The 21,069-nt window shown below is 30.3% G+C and overlaps 5 protein-coding genes and 2 pseudogenes across 7 annotated transcripts, besides 2 other annotated features; 3 read left to right on the forward strand and 4 right to left on the reverse strand.

Annotated features, from left to right (window-relative positions):
* Positions 1-39: 39 nt before the first annotated feature.
* TVAGG3_0751550 (uncharacterized protein) lies at positions 40-1,944 on the reverse strand (the record flags this gene model as incomplete). The annotated part of the gene is made up of 1 exon (XM_001314767.2): positions 103-1,452. One exon carries the CDS (start codon positions 1,450-1,452, stop codon positions 103-105), a length of 1,350 nt encoding a protein of 449 aa, XP_001314802.1.
* Positions 1,945-2,326: 382 nt separating this feature from the next.
* On the reverse strand, positions 2,327-3,400 carry TVAGG3_0751560 (calcium ion binding; the record flags this gene model as incomplete). The annotated part of the gene is made up of 1 exon (XM_001314766.2): positions 2,682-3,182. The coding sequence occupies one exon, from the start codon at positions 3,180-3,182 to the stop codon at positions 2,682-2,684; it is 501 nt and encodes a 166-aa protein (XP_001314801.1).
* A 276-nt stretch (positions 3,401-3,676) lies between these two features.
* On the forward strand, positions 3,677-5,269 carry TVAGG3_0751570 (Ankyrin repeat family; the record flags this gene model as incomplete). Its single annotated transcript, XM_001314765.1, has 1 exon — positions 3,677-5,269. One exon carries the CDS (start codon positions 3,677-3,679, stop codon positions 5,267-5,269), a length of 1,593 nt encoding a protein of 530 aa, XP_001314800.1.
* Positions 5,270-5,299: 30 nt separating this feature from the next.
* Positions 5,300-5,336: a mobile genetic element.
* Positions 5,337-6,006: 670 nt separating this feature from the next.
* Positions 6,007-17,376: a mobile genetic element.
* On the forward strand, positions 10,057-10,613 carry TVAGG3_0751600 (annotated as a pseudogene). Its single transcript has one exon. A coding segment is annotated over exon 1 (557 nt).
* Positions 17,377-17,734: 358 nt separating the features above from the next.
* Positions 17,735-19,169, reverse strand: TVAGG3_0751620 (annotated as a pseudogene). Its single transcript has one exon. A coding segment is annotated over exon 1 (1,435 nt).
* A 69-nt stretch (positions 19,170-19,238) lies between these two features.
* Positions 19,239-19,454, forward strand: TVAGG3_0751630 (uncharacterized protein; the record flags this gene model as incomplete). The annotated part of the gene is made up of 1 exon (XM_051245267.1): positions 19,239-19,454. The coding sequence occupies one exon, from the start codon at positions 19,239-19,241 to the stop codon at positions 19,452-19,454; it is 216 nt and encodes a 71-aa protein (XP_051091854.1).
* A 24-nt stretch (positions 19,455-19,478) lies between these two features.
* On the reverse strand, positions 19,479-19,715 carry TVAGG3_0751640 (N-acetylmuramoyl-l-alanine amidase family; the record flags this gene model as incomplete). The annotated part of the gene is made up of 1 exon (XM_051245268.1): positions 19,479-19,715. One exon carries the CDS (start codon positions 19,713-19,715, stop codon positions 19,479-19,481), a length of 237 nt encoding a protein of 78 aa, XP_051091855.1.
* Positions 19,716-21,069: the final 1,354 nt, after the last annotated feature.

Below are 21,069 nucleotides of genomic sequence, written 5' to 3' on the forward strand. Positions count from 1 at the left end.
ATAAATTTTGAAATTTAAACTTTCAGAATAGTTAGTCAATTCCAATAATCATACAATAATATTTATTTCTATAAGATAACAACAAACAAAATAAAACAAAGTTTAATTACCTAAATGCTTCATATAAATTTGGATTAGACGATCAACATCGCATTTAGGAATATCAGCTTCACTGACCCAGACATAACTGGATTTTTTAGTGAGCTCATTAACAAATTTAACGAGAAATTTTCTGAGATATCTTCCTTCCGAAATTTCTGTTCCTTTAACAACATTTACTACATCATCAACTATCTGGTGAGGCGAAGTTATTGCAGGATCTTTTCTCCTCCTTGCTGTGTTTGGCCTCTTAAACGGAGGGTCAACGATTCCTCGAAAAGTTACATTTTTTTTGAAACTTCTGTCAATAAATTTTGATTTTCTCAAGGCTTCCCTACCGATATCTAGATATGTTGTGCGACTTGATGGAGCTACTTTCGAGTCATTCATGTCAGGAACCTCAAAAGTGTTGTGTTGGACTTCAATTTGTTTATTAATATTCTCATCAATACGTTTTGTGATAGTTCCTTCTTTCCATAAGCCTCTTCCATCCCAGAACAAAGCCAAAATGGGCATTTGAGATATCAAATCGCCCAATTGAACAAAAATTCTTCCATTATTTACAGAGATTGTGGTTCCTTCAGTCCATTCTCCGCTCAGTGGATGTGCGATACTAACCTTATCACCTTCTTCAGGAATTGGTCCATTAGGAATTGAAAAAGTGCAAAAGAATTCGTGATGAATTGATTCAATTGTATTTTCATGAGTTGTGAAGCCACAATTCTTTCTAAACTTAAAGTATATCTTTAAGTCATCGCATTGGCTTAATTGGACAGGACTACTTGAAACAGCTCTTGCAAGAAAAGCTGTAAGAATAAGACGAGGAGTTGATCCTGGAAAAGGGGGTCTACCACTAGCTAAATATCGCTTTAATTGTAGAGAATCGAATAAATCTTGTTGCTGTGGAGTTTCAATTTTGATATTATTAATTAATTTGATAATAACAAGAATGTGCTGCCAGTTTTCGTATTCTTGTATGGTCTGACTAACATCAAACCAGTAATCACTGCAAAAACATCGAGGAATTATTTCTATTGCTTCTCCTAGCCATTGGGCGCATAATAAACCAAGCAAAATTCCAAAGTGGGCAATGAATCTTCCTGGTTTAACGTTTACATCGTATTTTTCGCATAAAAATCTTAATCTTTCGTTTTGATTGAAATCTGTAGCTTGATATAATGTAGACATGTTCTTACACATGAACTGAATCTGTGGTGGTGTTTTAAAATCAATTGTAGAAACTTTATCAAAAATTGATTTTTCTGCAACAGTCATTTCAAGAGATCTTTCGCTATATTTTACTGGCCTTACTGATTCGAAGAAATTCTTGGAGTTCCTAAGATCAGTTGCCATCTTTCTAATATAATCCGAAACAAAAGTTCCATCAATTACCCAGGACCTTGAAATAATGGCAGGGATAATGAGAGGATTGTAATTGGGGTCGGATTGAAAAGGATTACCATATAATTTTAAATGAAATATCGTTGAAAATCTTAGAAAATATAAATCTGATATCTGTAAATTATTAAATCTAAGATCGAGGGTATTTAGACATCTAAAACATTGCAAGAACTGAGTAGAGTGAAGTTTATTTCTAGATAAATCTAATTCATATACTTGTTTTTTCCGTAGAAAATATGTTTCTGGGAGATCTTCAAGTGAATTATTCGCTAGAATAACATTTTCTGTATCTTCGGGGATACTCGCATTTAAAATTTCTTGTGGAGAATGTCCCCGAAGATCGAAAGTTTTCATATTGATGAATTTTTTTTTCTAACGGATTTTGTAATCATAGAACAACTGATACTAACTAATTGCTTGGAGTGTACATAATCAAAATATCTGATCAAATGATTCTCAATGCAAAAAAAGGTGAACAAATTATCGAAATTTGAATGATCTTCTCATTTAAGAATTTTGAACTAGCAGATAGATATCTTTCAATCAATTTATGGAAATGTATTGTGGGAATAAGATAAAGTCCAAGTCTCAACACAAAATATCTCCATTTTTTATATATATGCTTATTCTTCACATTAAGAATTCATACAATTCCAATAAACAATATATTGCTTGCGAGGATGCTCTAAAATTACACAAAAATATATGTATATTTTGAAGGATTGATTAGATTACTAAAAAGAACCAATCGCTTGACCAAATCAAGCTTAGATCCAGCGCCTGATATTGCCAGAATTATGGCATAAATATTTTTATTCTTTTGAGGCTCAAATTTGATATAATTTCAAGTATTCAAAATATTAGTCAAGAATTTGGAGTAGTCAATTTTTTTGACTAATTGAAAAATGAAAATAATTCCCCAAATAAATGTTTCGGCAAGCTAAAGAAATGAAATGAAGAGCATCAGTTGAACTATATCTTGAGATAAACATTTCAATCTATAAAGCAGTTCCATAAAGAGAATCTATGCTACCAAACAATGAGTTCATTTAGATAGCATCGATCACCACAGAATTTTCCAATTCAATTGAGCTGTATGACTGAAAATTTGGAAAGAAAAGCCCATAAAGAAATAAAACAAAAATGTCGAATTTAACTTATAAGATTGTGATGTCAACAGTTTATTCTAAAGCGGATTCATTGAAAGTCTTCTTAAATGGTTTGGCAATTCTTTTAATGAATCTCTTGAATTCCTTTAATTCGAGTGTACCACTTTTATCTTTATCAAAGTGATTGAATATTTTGACAATTTGTTTATCAGAGATGCAGTTTCCAAGGTCTTTGAACATCGATCTAAGTTCGTCAATATCTATTGAATTTGAATGATCCTTATCAAGCTTGAGGAATGCTAACGTTGCGACAAATTCGGGTAGTTTTGATATCTTTGGTAAGTTTAAAACAAGGAGTTTGAACTCTTCAAAAGTTAAAATACCATCTCCATCTTTATCTGATACGTACCAAATGAGTACCGAGAAGAATGATGGATTCCTTATTCCGAGTTCATTTAAAAAGTAACCCATTTCATCAAAATCAATGCTTCCACTATGATCTTTATCAACAAGGTCAAATAATTCCTTTAGCTGTTTAATAACTTCTGGGTTAGAAGCATCAGTTGATGACATCATAAAAATATTTTTTTTGAATAGTTCGTGGCCGATATGTTGGAATGAAGTCAAAATGGATCGAAACACAAAAGCAAACTATCAAAAAACCTCGAACATACAATCATTTCTCCAATTAGCCACTTAATCTTGCCTCGAAATTCAGATAATTGAATATTATTCTGAAATTCATATTCTGAAATTCATATTCTGAAATTGATAATGAGTGGGAATAGGCGTAAAGCAAAAATTGATATTTCATATGGTTTTATGATAGATAATGTAAAGTTTCATCTTCAAAATAGTAACTTATTTTCTTGAAAAAATTCTGCCGTATTTTCCAAAGTCGCAACATGATTATATGTCTTGAAAAGTTAAAGCATATGTGCTTCTCTACTCTTTATAACATCTATCCTGAATGAATCAGATCTTTTTAATTAATGCTTGATTTACATTATACATACAAATTCAATAATATTTTATACATTTTATAGATTTTTAATTTTATTTTTTTAATGGAAAATTTTCAAGATTATCTGGACTGTATTGAAAATGACTATAATTTAGTACTAGCACATTCAACAGATGATGTATTTACGAAGACTAATACAGGATGTGACTTATTGATTCACGAATTACTGTCGTTTTTACAAATTCGACCATTTTGCATAGTTTTGATTCATAATCTAATTGAGGAATTATACAGTAAGGCATCAGAAAGAAATTCATTCAATTTATTGCCAGAAAAGATAATCCATTATATTTTCAGAAAAATTAAAACATGCAAACAAGCTAATCTTCGCGAAATTATTCCATCTATAAGATTACTATCATATCTAACTAAAAGCAATCTGATTAACTCTGATTTAATCATATCAAATTTAAAAAACTACACTTTCAATGAGTTTCCAGGTGCTATTACAATCCTAAGATTCTTTCTAGCTCCAATAGTTACCAATTGCTCTCATAAACTCGATAATATACTCCAAATTAACGAAGATTTGACAATTTCAGAAAATCCAGAAATCTGGTGCTTATGGGTCAAATTCCATGATTTCCATCAAGATGATTGGGACACAATCATATCCAGCGCTACACATGGCTGCAACGACGACTCTTTAGAATATTTTTTGATGAAAGATGATTTAGAAAATTTTCAGAACATCACATCAGTAAAACCCGATTTTGATTTTAATCAGAAAGTGCAGCTCCCTGTTTTCTTCTACTTTCCGCTCCCAGAAAAGAAAGCTTCATTAATAGAAATCGCTGCTTTCTATGGATCAATAAATTGCTTTAAATTTTTGTATAATAACATAAAAATCGAAGGGAAAATAGGATTCTACAGTGTTATTGATTACGCAGTTGCAGGTGGCAATCTTGAAATCGTTAGAATCTGTATGCAGAATGGTTTAGAACCAGCAAATTCTCTTTCTTTCGCTATAAGCTTTAGAAGGAATAATATTTTTGAATTTTTACTTTCTAGTTATACAGACATTGATATTAACAAAGTAGCAATAGAATGTGCAGAAAAGAACTTTATTTATGGATTAAGATATTTGCAGGAATCAGATATAGATTATTCTCAAACTTTGCTTCCAATTTCGGCTATTAAAAATTGGAATTTTTATTTGCTGAAAACTTTGGAAATTCCATTTGATCAAATCTCATTGTCTGAGATTGTTAGAGCAAAATGCTTGTTTGCTATTGATTTGGCCCCTACTCATGGATATACTGAAGCTTTCTTCATCGCAATTGATAATATGGATTGGCAAATTATTGAAAAATTACTTCACTTTGATCAAAAAAATTTGAATGAAATTTTTGACTGCGAAACAATTCTCTATCATGCAGTCGAAACAAAGAATATTAGCTTAGTTAATATGCTTGCCAAAAATGGTGTTGATCCGAATATTATATCTCCAAAAACAAACATGACGGCTCTACAAAGAGCTGCTCAATTAACACAACAAATGACAAAAGCTGTGCTGAGAATCCCTGGATGTGATCCTTTTTTAGGAGATCCACAAAAATTGGCTTTTAATGCAGGTAATAAAAGCGCCGCATTTGCAATTAGAGATCATATAAAAAGAATGAAATCAAACGATTAATAATAAAAATAAATGCATTTTTTATAACTGTAATAAACAGAAATTCATCAAAAGTGACAGCTCTCAATTTTTTGACATTTGTAAATTCTAAATTGAATGAGAAAAATGAAATAATACTAAGCATAATACAATATTCTAGATTTAATTATAATTAGGAAAAAGTTAGTTTTGAGAGTACTTTTCATAGGCATATAGAATGAAATCTTCTGAAAAATAATATCACATAAACTCATATTATTTTCTAATATATAACTATTTTATATAAAAATCAAATTCAATGATCTTAAAAGCGAAGGATAGTAGTATATATAGCGGGGTGTGTGACCTTTTTTGTAAACGTAAGAATTCATACAATATTGAACGATTTTGTATCATTTTTTTTAACATATGAAGTAAAAATGTATGATTCTTACGGTTTTTATTCTTACGTTTTTGAATAAATCAAGATTTAAAAAATTTTCAAAATTGTAAGACATTTACACTCAGCCCAAACATAATGAAATAAAAGAAGCTATATATAGATGATGTCAGATATTCCGCGATTAATTAAACATTGTTTAAATCCTGAATGGAATCAATGGAGTCATAATCAAAGACCTCATAAACGAGTAAAAGATTCACTACCATAATGAAATAAAAAATAAACTTTAAAAATTCATGTCTTACATTTATGAAAATTTATTTTTATTTTGTATGAAATGAGTGTCAAGACTAACGACGTTAAAAAATTAGGATTCACAAACAGGGAAATAAAGGATATATTAGAGGAGGTAGGTTATGAGGTTGATAAATATTATTTAAGAAATTGTCAAAAATTCGCGGAGTTTTTAAATGAGTTTGATTATGATGGAAAAATGAATAAAGATGATGTTATAAATTTCTTATATCCCGCATCTAAAAAAGAAAAACCTAAAGAACCTGATGTTTTCCCTGAATATTATGAAGAACGAATTAAAGATGATGAATACGATGAAATTGAAAGACTGGAAAAAATAAGAGATGAAATAGATGAAAAAATTAAGGAATTAAGAGAAGTTGAAAAATATAATGAAAATGAAGTAGAGGGTTTAATGAATATCCCAGCTTCAGAATCAGCAGTTCAGAAATCTCATGAAGAAAGATATAAAAATTATGTCTCAGAATCAACACAAAATTTATTAGATGGTGAAATAGACGAAACACTTTCAGAAGAAGGTACTAAATTTATTCGTAAACATAAGCTTCAGTTTATTGACGATGGAGATTATCCATGTATATTACTTTCACCTCCTCTTGATTCTGAAAAATTCAAAAAAGCACTGAAAAATGTAACATATGCAACAAATACGATTAAGAAAGAAGACCATGATATTTACACAAATTATTATTTAAATAAATGCACGGGTGTTGATAAAGTTTTTGATTTATTAGATAAAATATCAAAAGAACCATTGGAACCTATAAAATTTTATGCGATTGTGGTTTCATTATTGAAGATACCAATAATGTTTCATATGAAAGAACAGCACCGAAGGAAGACGAAGTTGAAAGGTCTATACCATTCGTTATTAAGAATATAAAAGATATGAAAACGTATAAGCATTATATTTATTCATTTATTTCAGAAAAAATGGAAGCAACCCATAAAACATCTTCTCATCATTTTATAGCTATTCATACATTCCTTTTCAAAGTTGTGAAATTAAATAAGACAGGAATTAGATTTAATGTATCAGGGTACGCATTCTTGAGTAAATTAAAATGTATTCGTCACGTCGCAGATGATAAAAATTTATGTGTTCTTAATTCATTTTATGGACTTTAGCCCTGGACTCTCTGAGTCTCGGACTTTAAAAAAAATAAACTTTATTTTTATTTATTTTTATTCTTACATAAATGAACAAAAATGGAACAGCTAAAATGAATGATAATCAAATAAGAGCCGAAGGTAGAAGGTTATTTAAACGCTTCTATAACATTCCTGATGGTGTTAATCCGAAAACTCGGAGAAGTTATTTAAATGAAGCCATAGATGCATATGAAGGATTTGACATTTCATCAGAAAGTGAGAGGTTAGCAAGAATGTTAAACGTTAATATTGATTTTTATTATTGTGACCCTCAACCAGAAGACGTAGACATTAACAAGGTAGACTTTCCATTAGTGGAATCAATAATGATAGATCCAGAATTTGAAACAGTAAATATTTTATTAACACAGAGTCCATGTGGAAAACTTCACGCTGACAGAATTACAGACGTTGAAGCACTCACAGGTATAAAGTTTGCCATTTTGTAAAGAAGAAGTATATTCTATCCGTGATGATCCAGAAAGGAAAAACCAAAGAAGATTTTTAAAGCATTGTGAGAAATGTAAAGAAAATAATGGAAGATTAATTCAAGACGTTCAATTGCAAAACACACAACAACCATATGCACCACATATCACGAAACAGAAGATATATCAATGGCTATTAGCACATAATTTGCAGGAATATTATAAACCAACAAGATATTATATTACTTTTGACTTCGAAACATTAGAGACTAAAGAAGAACTTCAACTTTCTGAATGTGCAACTTTGAACGCTTACTTAAAACCATTTATGGTATCATCAACTGTCAAAATAAAGCCGCAAAGCGGCGAGGTCGTAGACCGTGATAAAACATTTACGAGGAATTTTTGCTTAACATCAAGTGATTCGTTCATCTCTGAATGGATTGAATTTTTATTTTCAACCTGTTCATTAGTTGCTAAATCAAATATTGAACAATATGAAGAATTAATGAAGTCACAAACATTAAATGAAAAACAGAAGGAAGCATTTAAAGAACTTCTAGATGAGGAATTCAATAAAGTGAATATCATAGGTTTTAATTCGGGAAAGTTTGATTTAAATTTAATTCTTCGTGATTTAAACACTGCAAAATGGAAAATAAAATCAATGCTGGGTTCATCTTCACAATTTAAGCAAATCATTGTAAAGAAAACAAACGTTCCATATGAATTGAGATTTATTGACATCAGAAATTATATAGCGGGTGGGACATTAGACCAATTCACTCAAGATTTCGGAAACAATAAAACACGTGTTAAATCCTTTTTCCCTTATCAATTCATCACATGTGAGAATTACGAAGATGAATTATATAAAAAGGAACCATTCACGAAAGATTCATTTTATTCAGCATTAACTCAAGAAACTATATCAGATAGTGATTATCAAATATATCTCAATGATGCTAAAAATTTTGAGAATAGATTAGAATATTTTATTCATTATTGCAATAAAGACGTTGAAATTATGATTGACCCAATTGATAAAATTATCGAAGAAACATTTGTTTATAAAATTGACATGCTTCATAATCTTTCTTTATCATCGAATGCTTCAATGATTCGTTACGCTTTAGCATATAAAGACTTTAATCCTAATGAAAAATATCCTGAGGAAAGATAGAATCAAGTTTTGAATTAACAAAAAAGTATTGGAAATATAAAATTGATTCATATAAGAAACAAGATGAAAAGGCGAAAAGAGATACTAAAAATAATGTTTCAACGGATGATTTTCAATACTATCACGATTTAATCCTTTCATCTAAATGCAAAATGTGTGGTAAAGCGTTTACATATGTAAATAAACCAACATTGGATAGAATCGATAATGAAAAACCACATACCAAAGAAAATTGTCAGTTAATGTGTTGTTATTGCAATGTCGTAAAATCAAATAAAGATGAAGATGTTCAACGTTTAAGAATCAATTTAAGAAATTATGCATTAAAAAATAATTTACCAATGACTTTAGATTCAGTTGAAGCTTATCACATTCTCCGTAATGGAATTACTGGTGGTTTATCAAATGTTCAACATAGAGTAAATCTTAAAGGAATCACGCACATTAATAAACTTTCATATAATCCAGAAACTAAAACTGTATCAAATGAGGACACCACCAACATTATGACTCATTTCGTTGGAGTTGACTTTAATTCATTATATCCTTCATCATTTTCATCTAATCCTCATGATTTCATTCAATATACTGACCATAAAATGTATATGCCGGGAAGATTGAATGGTGTTATCATTTGTGATACAGCAACAAAGAAAGCAAAAGCACTGGGAATATTAAAAGAAAAATACTTTATTCGTGGCTGAAGTAAAGGGTCACATTGATGAAAAATACATTAATGATTACATAAACTTTTTACCGATAATAAGAAACTTAGATATTATCACAGATGAAAAAACAATTGGCAGTTTTATGTATAATTACATGAAATCAAACAATTTACCGGTTGACCAGAAACAGAGAAAATTAACTCAGTTAGCATCAACACACAACCAATATCAACCATTTTCTTCTTATTATCTTTGGTATCTAATAGACAAATTTCATTTTATCATCGATGACATTCAATCAATTTTAACATTTACAAAAAACACTTGTTTTAATGAATTTGCGAACAAATTTATGAACGAAAGACAAAAGGCTGAATTAGAAGGAAATAAAGGAAAAAGTTTATTTTGCAAGATTTCACTTAATGGATCATATGGTTACGATGCAATGAATACACAAAATTACGCAAAGACTAAAATAATGAATGCACAGAAGGCACGCGTTGCATGTATGCCAAATAAGTTTAAAAACATAAGGGAAATAGGTGAAGATACGTATCAAGTGATGCTCAAAGATAGATTTTATAGATGTGAAACATGTTTACAAGAGGCATTCTTCACTTTAGATAATGCTAAATACTGGTATTTGGTTTTCATTTATGATTTTATGTATAAATGCATGAATGTTAATCGTTTTCATTTCATTGAAGGTGATACTGATTCATCTTATTGGGCAATCGCTGGTGATCCAAATCTTTCTAACACTCAAGCATTTCAAGCAATTGTTACTGATAAACAATTTTATGATAAAAACATTTACAAATTCGCACCTTTTGATTTCTTTTGTTTTGATGAGAAATTTAAACCTAAATTAAAGAATAAAGCTGAAGAAAAAGCACATGAGAAGAAGTTATTGGGTTTAGCAATTGAGAAACAAGGTGATAACATGGTTGCTTTATGCCCCAAGTGTTATACATCATTCAACGGTTCAATTGATGGAAGTGATTTTAAAAAGATTGCACAAAAAATGAAAGGAGTTAGTTTACGACAAAATAAACAATTAACACCTAAAAATTATTTGGATATAATAAATGATAAAGTGATATTTGATGGTCAGAATATTAATTTACAACTTAAAAACGGGTCAATGACTCGCTTAACAATCGGTAAGACTGCATTAACAGGAGCACACACTAAGGCTGTATGTTGTGAAAATGGATGTTGTATGCCGTTTATTTAATGAAATGCCACAGAAGAGACAAAAGGAACCGTTGAATGATGGTTTTGATTCTTGATCAAAGAGGTGGGCACCCTTAAAACATTTATTTTATTTTTATATAAATGGATAACGTAGATTTAGAAAATTTAATTGATGATTTAGTACGTGATCAAAATTTTCTTAGTTATTATGATTTAAAAGCATATCTCCAAAAATATGATGAAAATATAACGGATGATGATATGGATTATTATTATTCATATTATGATAATGAATTTTTGAAATATCATGATGAAATAATTTCTAAAATTAAAGATAAAATTAAAAATAATGAATATACAAAGGAAAAAACTAAATCACAACTTAAACATTTGAAAGATTTCAAAAATGAAGTATTAACAGAAGAAGATATTGATGAATTATATAAATTATATAATCCTGAGCCACAAAAAACAAAGAAACAAAACGCCCGGGTCCTTCAGACCAAAAATGATGCACAAGCTTTAATTTATGATTCATTAGTTAAACCACATTCAGCCCAACTTTTAAATGAAGATCAACTTTTGGAATTCATCCTTCAACATAAACTCGAAGCAGGAAAGTATATCAAACCTTTATATACAGTATATTTAAAACAAATGAATAGAATACATCCGGAATTAATGAAGGAGGGAATGAATTCCAAAACTTCATCATCCAAAATCAAAGCAGATAAAATTAAACCACTTGCAACACCAAAACCTCCAGCAGTAGTACCTCCTCCAGCAGTAGTACCTCCTCCTTCAGTTAATCCTTCATCATTCACTTTATTATATCCATTTCAAACATTAAAGAAACAAAAAGATTTTAAAAAGGGTTTCAAGATATTAAATAAACCAACTGACCCGAAAATTCAACCGTTAAAGGAAAAATTTGGTCGCCCTTCATTTGCACCATATCCATATTCATACGAAATCGATCATTTAGAATATTCAAAAGGAAACGTTACTTATTTATTTGCCATTAACATTAACACAGATATTTATATTGCATTCCGGTGAAAGGGAAAACAGAACAGGAAACAAGAAGAGCTATTCAATACTTACTAGATCATGAAAGAGTAGATAATATCAGGGGTGATAGTGATAAAGGATTTCAGGCAGCTATGGCTCATTATTTCCCACAAATTAATTTTTACTTTTCATCCTCTCCATATACGTTTCATAATAAAATAGTTGATGCGGTAATGAGAACTCTTAGAGATGCGTTAGGGGTTAACGGTCAGATATACTGGGATGGAAATCATGACTCCATCATACAGCAGTTAGTATATTATTATAATAATAATACATGGCATAGAACTATAAACATGAAACCGGTGGAAATGAAAAATGATATTTCAAAAGAATGGGAATATATTAGAAAGCAAATGGAAAGGTTGAATGATGTTAAACGTGAACAAATTAATTCGGGGCTCATGAATTTTAAACAAGGGGATAAAGTTTTGATTCATCTCGATTATGGAAAAACTGATAAATCAATGACAAAAAGAAGACGAAGATTTGACACAATAGCTGAATTTGTTAGATATATTAACGGTAATGTATTAGTTGAAGTTGACAATAAATTAATAGAAATTCCGATTTATTTTATTACTCCATTATATTTAAATAATATTTAATTTTTTTTATTTCGTAAGAAATGAGTGACAACGAAGCAGCAAGAGTCCAGACGATGAATATAAAAAGAAACTAAACAGAATTAAATCAAAAATATGCTATTACAAAAAGAAGCCGCAATGTGGTGGGTTGAAAACGATAAAGAAATAATCGAAAAATTAGAAACTTACGTTCAATCCTTAAACTGAGTGAAGCAAAAATAAAAGAATTTAATAGAATAAATAAATTGATTGGAAGAGATGAATTTAATAAAGATGAATTTTTAAACTCAATCCAAAATTAATTTTTATTTTTCTTTGACAACATCTCTCTTTCCATCATTACTGCATAACCACATTTTCTCAGTTTTAGTGGTTTGTTATTTTTAGCAAGTTCTCGCAGCATTTTTATCGTTTCCTCCCTTGTTATGATTCGTGGTAAATTTTGAGCTTGCGGGGTATTCATTTATATAAAAATAAAATTTTGTTATCAGTTATTTTATCGTTAATGGTTTTCAGGTTATTCAATAATTAATTCAAATCATAACACCATGTTACCATGTGCTCCCAGGTCATTCAACTTCTCTGAAAAAATGAGACAACATGACATTTTGACAACAACATGGAAAATGATTTGTCATGACTTCATCGTAATGAGTGTAAATGACCCAAAAATAATGTTTAGGTGAAGAAGTGAGATCTCACCTCTTGCTTTGTAGAACGAAGAGCATTCATTATACTTTGCATTTGGTACATGTCATCTTTGACCGAACGAATGAGACGTAACTGTTTGTTATATTGTATGTATTCGTATTCTTCATTTATGGCTTCATGAACGATATTAGTTGTTGTGTTCTCTGATGTTGACATTACTGTCTTTACATACAAAATAAATAAAACTAACTTTATTTTCTGACTTTCACAAAAGACAAAAATAAACGCTTTACATGTATTTTTCAGCAACTTCGTCAAATAATTTTATAGCTTTATCTATCTCATCTACTTCAAACGTTTCTTTACCTTTCGTGGGAGCACCATACATTTTCTCAAAAACTTCAAGCAGTTCTGTTTCAGCAGCTCTCATATCATTAACAAACACAACCTTGACTCTATTGACTGTACTGTCATATCTTTGAGTTATATTATATGTCCTTCCTATCTTATATCTTTTTGTGTTGAAGTCCTTCGGTTTCTGAACGATGTAAAGTAAGCCTTCACTGCAACGTTCCATATCGAATGAACCATATGTTATGAAGTTATATCCAACAACTGGGTCTAACCATAACAAAACTATTGGTATAAGACTTTTGTCTATAAGATATGCTCTTGTTCCATGAAATGTTACTGATATCATAAGCTCAGGATTTCTTGTCAAAATTTTCTGAGTAGAAGCAATTCTAACCCAGTCCTTTGTTTTCTTTTCAGATGGAGATATAATGTCTGACAAAGAATATTTGTTGTATTTCTTTGAGTATCTTACGTTTAAATCACCTATTCTAACCACTTTGGTGTCATCGTCTATCTTTCTAACTGTTTCAAACTCAATGTTTGTCATTACTGTCTTTACATACAAGATAAAAAAGATATAAAAATAAAATTAGCGTTATTTTTCTAACTAATGAATTATTTTTGAAGAACTGATAAGGTCACCAGGTCAGGTCACCAGGTAATTTAACTTTTCTGAAAAAATGTGACAACATGACATTTTGACAACAACATAGGAGGATGGCATTTATTCATTATTTTTGAAGAACTGATAGGGTCACCAGGTCACCAGGTCACCAGGTAATTTAACTTTTCTGAAAAAATGTGACAACATGACATTTTGACAACAACATAGGAGGATGGCATTTATTCATTATTTTTGAAGAACTGATAAGGTCACCAGGTCACCAGGTCACCAGGTAATTTAACTTTTCTGAAAAAATGTGACAACATGACATTTTGACAACAACATAGGAGGATGGCATTTATTCATTATTTTTGAAGAACTGATAAGGTCACCAGGTCACCAGGTCACCAGGTAATTTAACTTTTCTGAAAAAATGTGACAACATGACATTTTGACAACAACATAGGAGGATGGCATTTATTCATTATTTTTGAAGAACTGATAGGGTCACCAGGTCACCAGGTCACCAGGTAATTTAACTTTTCTGAAAAAATGTGACAACATGACATTTTGACAACAACATAGGAGGATGGCATTTATTCATTATTTTTGAAGAACTGATAGGGTCACCAGGTCACCAGGTCACCAGGTAATTTAACTTTTCTGAAAAAATGTGACAACATGACATTTTGACAACAACATAGGAGGATGGCATTTATTCATTATTTTTGAAGAACTGATAGGGTCACCAGGTCACCAGGTCACCAGGTAATTTAACTTTTCTGAAAAAATGTGACAACATGACATTTTGACAACAACATAGGAGGATGGCATTTATTCATTATTTTTGAAGAACTGATAGGGTCACCAGGTCACCAGGTAATTTAACTTTTCTGAAAAAATGTGACAACATGACATTTTGACAACAACATAGGAGGATGGCATTTATTCATTATTTTTGAAGAACTGATAGGGTCACCAGGTCACCAGGTCACCAGGTAATTTAACTTTTCTGAAAAATGTGACAACATGACATTTTGACAACAACATAGGAGGATGGCATTTATTCATTATTTTTGAAGAACTGATAGGGTCACCAGGTCACCAGGTCACCAGGTAATTTAACTTTTCTGAAAAAATGTGACAACATGACATTTTGACAACAACATAGGAGGATGGCATTTATTCATTATTTTTGAAGAACTGATAGGGTCACCAGGTCACCAGGTCACCAGGTAATTTAACTTTTCTGAAAAAATGTGACAACATGACATTTTGACAACAACATAGGAGGATGGCATTTATTCATTATTTTTGAAGAACTGATAGGGTCACCAGGTCACCAGGTCACCAGGTAATTTAACTTTTCTGAAAAAATGTGACAACATGACATTTTGACAACAACATAGGAGGATGGCATTTATTCATTATTTTTGAAGAACTGATAGGGTCACCAGGTCACCAGGTCACCAGGTAATTTAACTTTTCTGAAAAAATGTGACAACATGACATTTTGACAACAACATAGGAGGATGGCATTTATTCATTATTTTTGAAGAACTGATAGGGTCACCAGGTCACCAGGTCACCAGGTAATTTAACTTTTCTGAAAAAATGTGACAACATGACATTTTTGACAACAACATAGGAGGATGGCATTTATTCATTATTTTTGAAGAACTGATAGGGTCACCAGGTCACCAGGTCACCAGGTAATTTAACTTTTCTGAAAAAATGTGACAACATGACATTTTGACAACAACATAGGAGGATGGCATTTATTCATTATTTTTGAAGAACTGATAGGGTCACCAGGTCACCAGGTCACCAGGTAATTTAACTTTTCTGAAAAAATGTGACAACATGACATTTTGACAACAACATAGGGGATGGCATTTATTCATTATTTTTGAAGAACTGATAGGGTCACCAGGTCACCAGGTCACCAGGTAATTTAACTTTTCTGAAAAAATGTGACAACATGACATTTTGACAACAACATAGGAGGATGGCATTTATTCATTATTTTTGAAGAACTGATAGGGTCACCAGGTCACCAGGTCACCAGGTAATTTAACTTTTCTGAAAAAATGTGACAACATGACATTTTGACAACAACATAGGAGGATGGCATTTATTCATTATTTTTGAAGAACTGATAAGGTCACCAGGTCACCAGGTCACCAGGTAATTTAACTTTTCTGAAAAAATGTGACAACATGACATTTTGACAACAACATAGGAGGATGGCATTTATTCATTATTTTTGAAGAACTGATAGGGTCACCAGGTCACCAGGTCACCAGGTAATTTAACTTTTCTGAAAAAATGTGACAACATGACATTTTGACAACAGGGATGAAATTTGATGTAGTCCAAAAATAAAGTTAGTTTTAAAATTATTTTTTATTTTTTATTCCTATATAAATGACAGCAACAAACAACAACAGCAACTATATCGTTTCTGATGAAAAAGTTGATTCATTAGTTGAGGAATTAGTTGAGGAATTAGTTATGGCAGAAACTAAAACCCTCAACGAAAGAATTGGTGAAAACAAGATTGATTTACATAACTACCTCAAATATGATGGAGGAAGAGGAAGGAAAACTGGTATGGCTTTATTAGTAAATAAAATTTCGAATTTAACGATTATAGATGTTGATATCAATAAATCGTACAATGTGGACTAATTCTTTCATTCCGTCTGGAACTTTCATAGTTCTATTATATGCACCCTTTTTGTTTGTTCCTTGTTTTAATGGAACCTGTAGAAGATTTGCAATTTCTGTCATGTTTAATTATAAATAAAAAATAAAAATTAATTATAAAAAAGTTATTCGAATTTAATGGAACCTTTATTTAAATCAACTATTATTTTTCCATGTTCTCCTAATTGTTGATATTGTGTGTAAAGTTCATTAATGCTCATTGGTAAATTCACTTGATAAAGCATAACGTTCAACTGTTGACGACTAAAACCACTGAAAATGAAAAGGGTGGACAGGTTTGATTTAATGTTTGTGCTTAATGCTTTAAAGTATTGAACAGCCATAAAGAATGAACATTGAATATGTCGACATTGAGTTAATAATTGATTAAAATATGATTTCTCATTAGTTATTAGTTTTGATTTCACGGCATCATCTAGAAAAATTAGTGAATGCAAAAATTCTTTATCAAAATTTGAAATAGAAAGTGTTTCAAATAATTCATCCCGTTGTTTATCAATAATTTTATCCTCTAATCCTTGCTTCTTGATTGTATTATATAATTCTTTATACATTAAAAAGTTTTTTAAATAATCTTCTGCTTCTTCTTGTGATAAATAAATAATTGGAATTTTGATTAAATGCTTTAAAGATTCAAATGTATCATCTGAAGGTGAACCTGAACGGTTGATATAAATTAACACATGTGAATAGGGGGAAGTGTTAGCAATAATGATAATTTGTTTTAATATCGTTAATGTTTTACCTTTATTTTGTTTACCAATTGCTGCAGTGATTGAATTTAAGTAACATTCAGAATATGGAATTTTCATTAATTTTTCCTTAGATAGAGCATTTCTATTATCACTCAATGCTTCATTAATCATATCATCTACGTATGTATTATATACTCCTGCTAATTCTTTCATAAGGGGTGGATGAATTTAAATCCATTTAATCAAAAATAAATTTATAATTTTAAACATTTCTATTCATCAATATTTCATCATATGAACTTCTATACTGTGGTGGTGTACCTGTTGGATGATATTTCAAACCTTCATCCGGTGTCCATGTCCAATATGTAGTCCTAGTAAACCAAACCTGAGGAGGATTTGTCACCTTTGAACAGTAAGTGTCATTTTCACCCTGAATGATTGGATAAGCTTTCACTTGTACTGTAACTTGTGAGTTGAAAGTTTCTAATCCATCAAAGAATATACCCGCTCCATCACGTTGAACTGGAATAGTGCATAAGAATGAAGTTTGGTCTTTCCATGTTCTAGCTAATGGCGTGCCATCATCTGCATTCAGTGGTCTAGTTAATGAGTCCTCGTATTCTTCTGTGCATTCATTCACTCCATCTAAATCAGAAGCTTGAAGCATACGTGTAAAGAATATGTCACCCACTGTGGTCATCGCTTGATCGGGGAAGTTTCTGGAATCTATAGTGACCTGAAGACCTCGAAGCATTGGATTTTCTAAAACCGTTCTTTGCATTGCATTCTTCGGAAATGTTAACAACAACATCTGTAACATTATGAAGAGCGTATGAGAAATCTGAGTTAATACCTTCAGGAGTGATGCAACCTCCATTTAGTGAACGAACGTCAATATGTTGAGCTGGAATCATGAATGGATCTTCCTTACTAAATAAACGTGGTATTGCTTTAACTGATTCTTCAATTAAACCGTATCCTGGTGTAATACATTTATCCTCTAAAACTTCCATCTTTGTGCATGAAATAATAACGTCCTCAACTGTTGCGTCAGCAGATGTAGCGGCTAAGCTTGTAATTAATTTGGTAGGAAGTCCGATTTGTTGGAATTTGCGATCATATTTATAAACATGATTCATAATCTTTTCATAATTTTCATCAGTTATCTTTTCATAAACGTAATTTTGTAAATCAGCAACTCTTAACGGGTCAACCTGACAAAATACTAAAGTATCCCTGAAAACATAATATTTAAGAATGATATCACCAAATGATTTAGGATAATCATCGAACGCCTGAAATGCTAACAAATCATTTACCGGAATAATCATATCAAAAGTGACATCAACTTCTTCATTTGCTTTCTTGAAAACTTCTGAAGGGTCAATATATTTTCCACATACTGAGTTATCATATTTTTGAACATTATTATATAACGAATGAACAAACTTTTTAACTTTCCTTTCTGATTTCGGTTTATATGTTGCAAATGCGAAAGATTCACGGGCGCAATCCATCTGAAGATAACCGGCATCACCTCTTTCGGTTTCTACTTCTAATTGTTTAAAGCTTTGATTTGATGATTTGTAACCAACGAATAAACGCATGCATTTAAAAGCGACATCACATGTGAAAGCTTTATTTGAAACTAGAGTTGCTTTAACTTTGCGTTTAATATATGTGTCACCTAATTGGTTCACATCATGAGCTGGATTTGTAATTCTTAAATGAGTTTGTTTATCATCAAAATATGGAGTATCAGAGTCATAGCATGAACTTTCAAGTTCTCTATAATATCTTCTACCGTCATTCTTTGCAAATATTTCATTTATCTTTTCGAATGAATGAAATACATTTCCATTAATTGGTTTGGTGTTTGGCACCAAATAGTTAGTCGTCATTTATTAATAAATAAAAAATCAAAATTAAAAGATGAAAATGAATTTTTAATTTTAATGAAATAATCAACTATGGCTGCAGGATTCTTTAAAAAATTATGGGATAAAGTAAAAAGAGGAGCGAGTAAAGTTTGGGAAACAATGAAGAAAGGAGCAAATTGGATATTTAAGAATAAAGAAGCAATTAGTGACGTTGCTGAATCAATAACACCAAAAGCTGCCCCAATAAGAGAAATATTAAATAAAGGAGAAAAAGTTTATCAAAGACTTCAACCGATACTAAGATAAAAATAATATTTATTTATTTTTCCACTATCTACCTCCTATTTTATTAAGTATTCCTTCAGCAATTCCACCAACTGCGTTACCTGCTTGTGCTCCCATCGCCGGATTACCTGCTTTAGCACCTAATACTCCACCTATGATAGTTCCTGCCGTTTTCGCTACTGGTGCCAAAAAGTTTGCAATGGGTTTAATAATCTTTTGATGAACCCAACCCGCAGCTTTCTTAATTCCATCCCATAATTTTTTAAAGAATCCTGCAGCCATTTCTGATTTAATATTAATTAAAAAATATATTTCATCACTTATATTCTAATTTTTATTTAATGATAAATGAAACCGATTTTAAAAATAAATGAAACAGAGGAGGAAGAAATAAATGAAAGTGAAAATGTTCAACAAAAAATAAACGTTGTTAAACCAATTACTGAAATAAAAAACTTTTCATCTGTTGAAGAATTTAATGACTATTATGCTAACAATAAAAAATTATTTGAAGAATTGACAACGTGTAAATTGAATAAAATGTTTAAAGTTGATGGATTCAAAATTTCAAAAATAAAAGGAGTGGTTAGTTTGAAATCTATTCCTCAATCAAGAATCACCTCATTAATGAAAATAGATGATTTAACAAAAAGAATAGAAATTATTGAAGAGCGAATAAATCAAATTATTGATTTCATAAATTCAAATAATCATTAGTTTCTTAAAGTTCTATGTTGAACTCATCAAATTCTTCTTCATCATTACCATTACTCTTTCAACTCTATCTTTTGATAGTCTTGCGTTTAATTTTTCGTAAGAAGTTTATTTTTTATTTCATTATGGTAGTGAATCTTTTACTCGTTTATGAGGTCTTTGATTATGACTCCATTGATTCCATTCAGGATTTAAACAATGTTTAATTAATCGCGGAATATCTGACATCATCTATATATAGCTTCTTTTATTTCATTATGTTTGGGCTGAGTGTAAATGTCTTACAATTTTGAAAATTTTTTAAATCTTGATTTATTCAAAAACGTAAGAATAAAAACCGTAAGAATCATACATTTTTACTTCATATGTTAAAAAAAATGATACAAAATCGTTCAATATTGTATGAATTCTTACGTTTACAAAAAAGGTCACACACCCCGCTATATATACTACTAAGGATAAACCTCAAAATTTACGAATATAATGAGTGGGAATATAATGCTTATCTATCATAAAACCATATGAAATATCAATTTTTGCTTTACGCCTAATTTTTGACGACAATTAGCAAAAAATGTTAAATGTTAACACTCAGTCCATTTGAATATGAAAAATAAAATTGACTTTGATTAAATGTTTTTATTTATCATGCAATTCTTCTTGCGACCAAAGATTTGAATAAAATTTCAAAAAATAAGATAGCTTAAAAAATAATATACGGTAGTGTTTACTAATAGATGAATAGTATATAAATTCTATTAAAATGGATTTGATCCAAAAAAATATATAAAATTTGATCATAAATAAAATCGTTTTAAATTACTTCTTCATTTAAATTATAACAATTATTTTTGGTTTTATATTTTTTTGGATCAAATCCATTTTAATAGAATTTATATACTATTCATCTATTAGTAAACAC

The sequence above is a fragment of the Trichomonas vaginalis genome, chromosome III (assembly GCF_026262505.1).
Source record: "Trichomonas vaginalis G3 chromosome III, whole genome shotgun sequence".
Classification (NCBI taxonomy): domain Eukaryota; phylum Parabasalia; order Trichomonadida; family Trichomonadidae; genus Trichomonas; species Trichomonas vaginalis.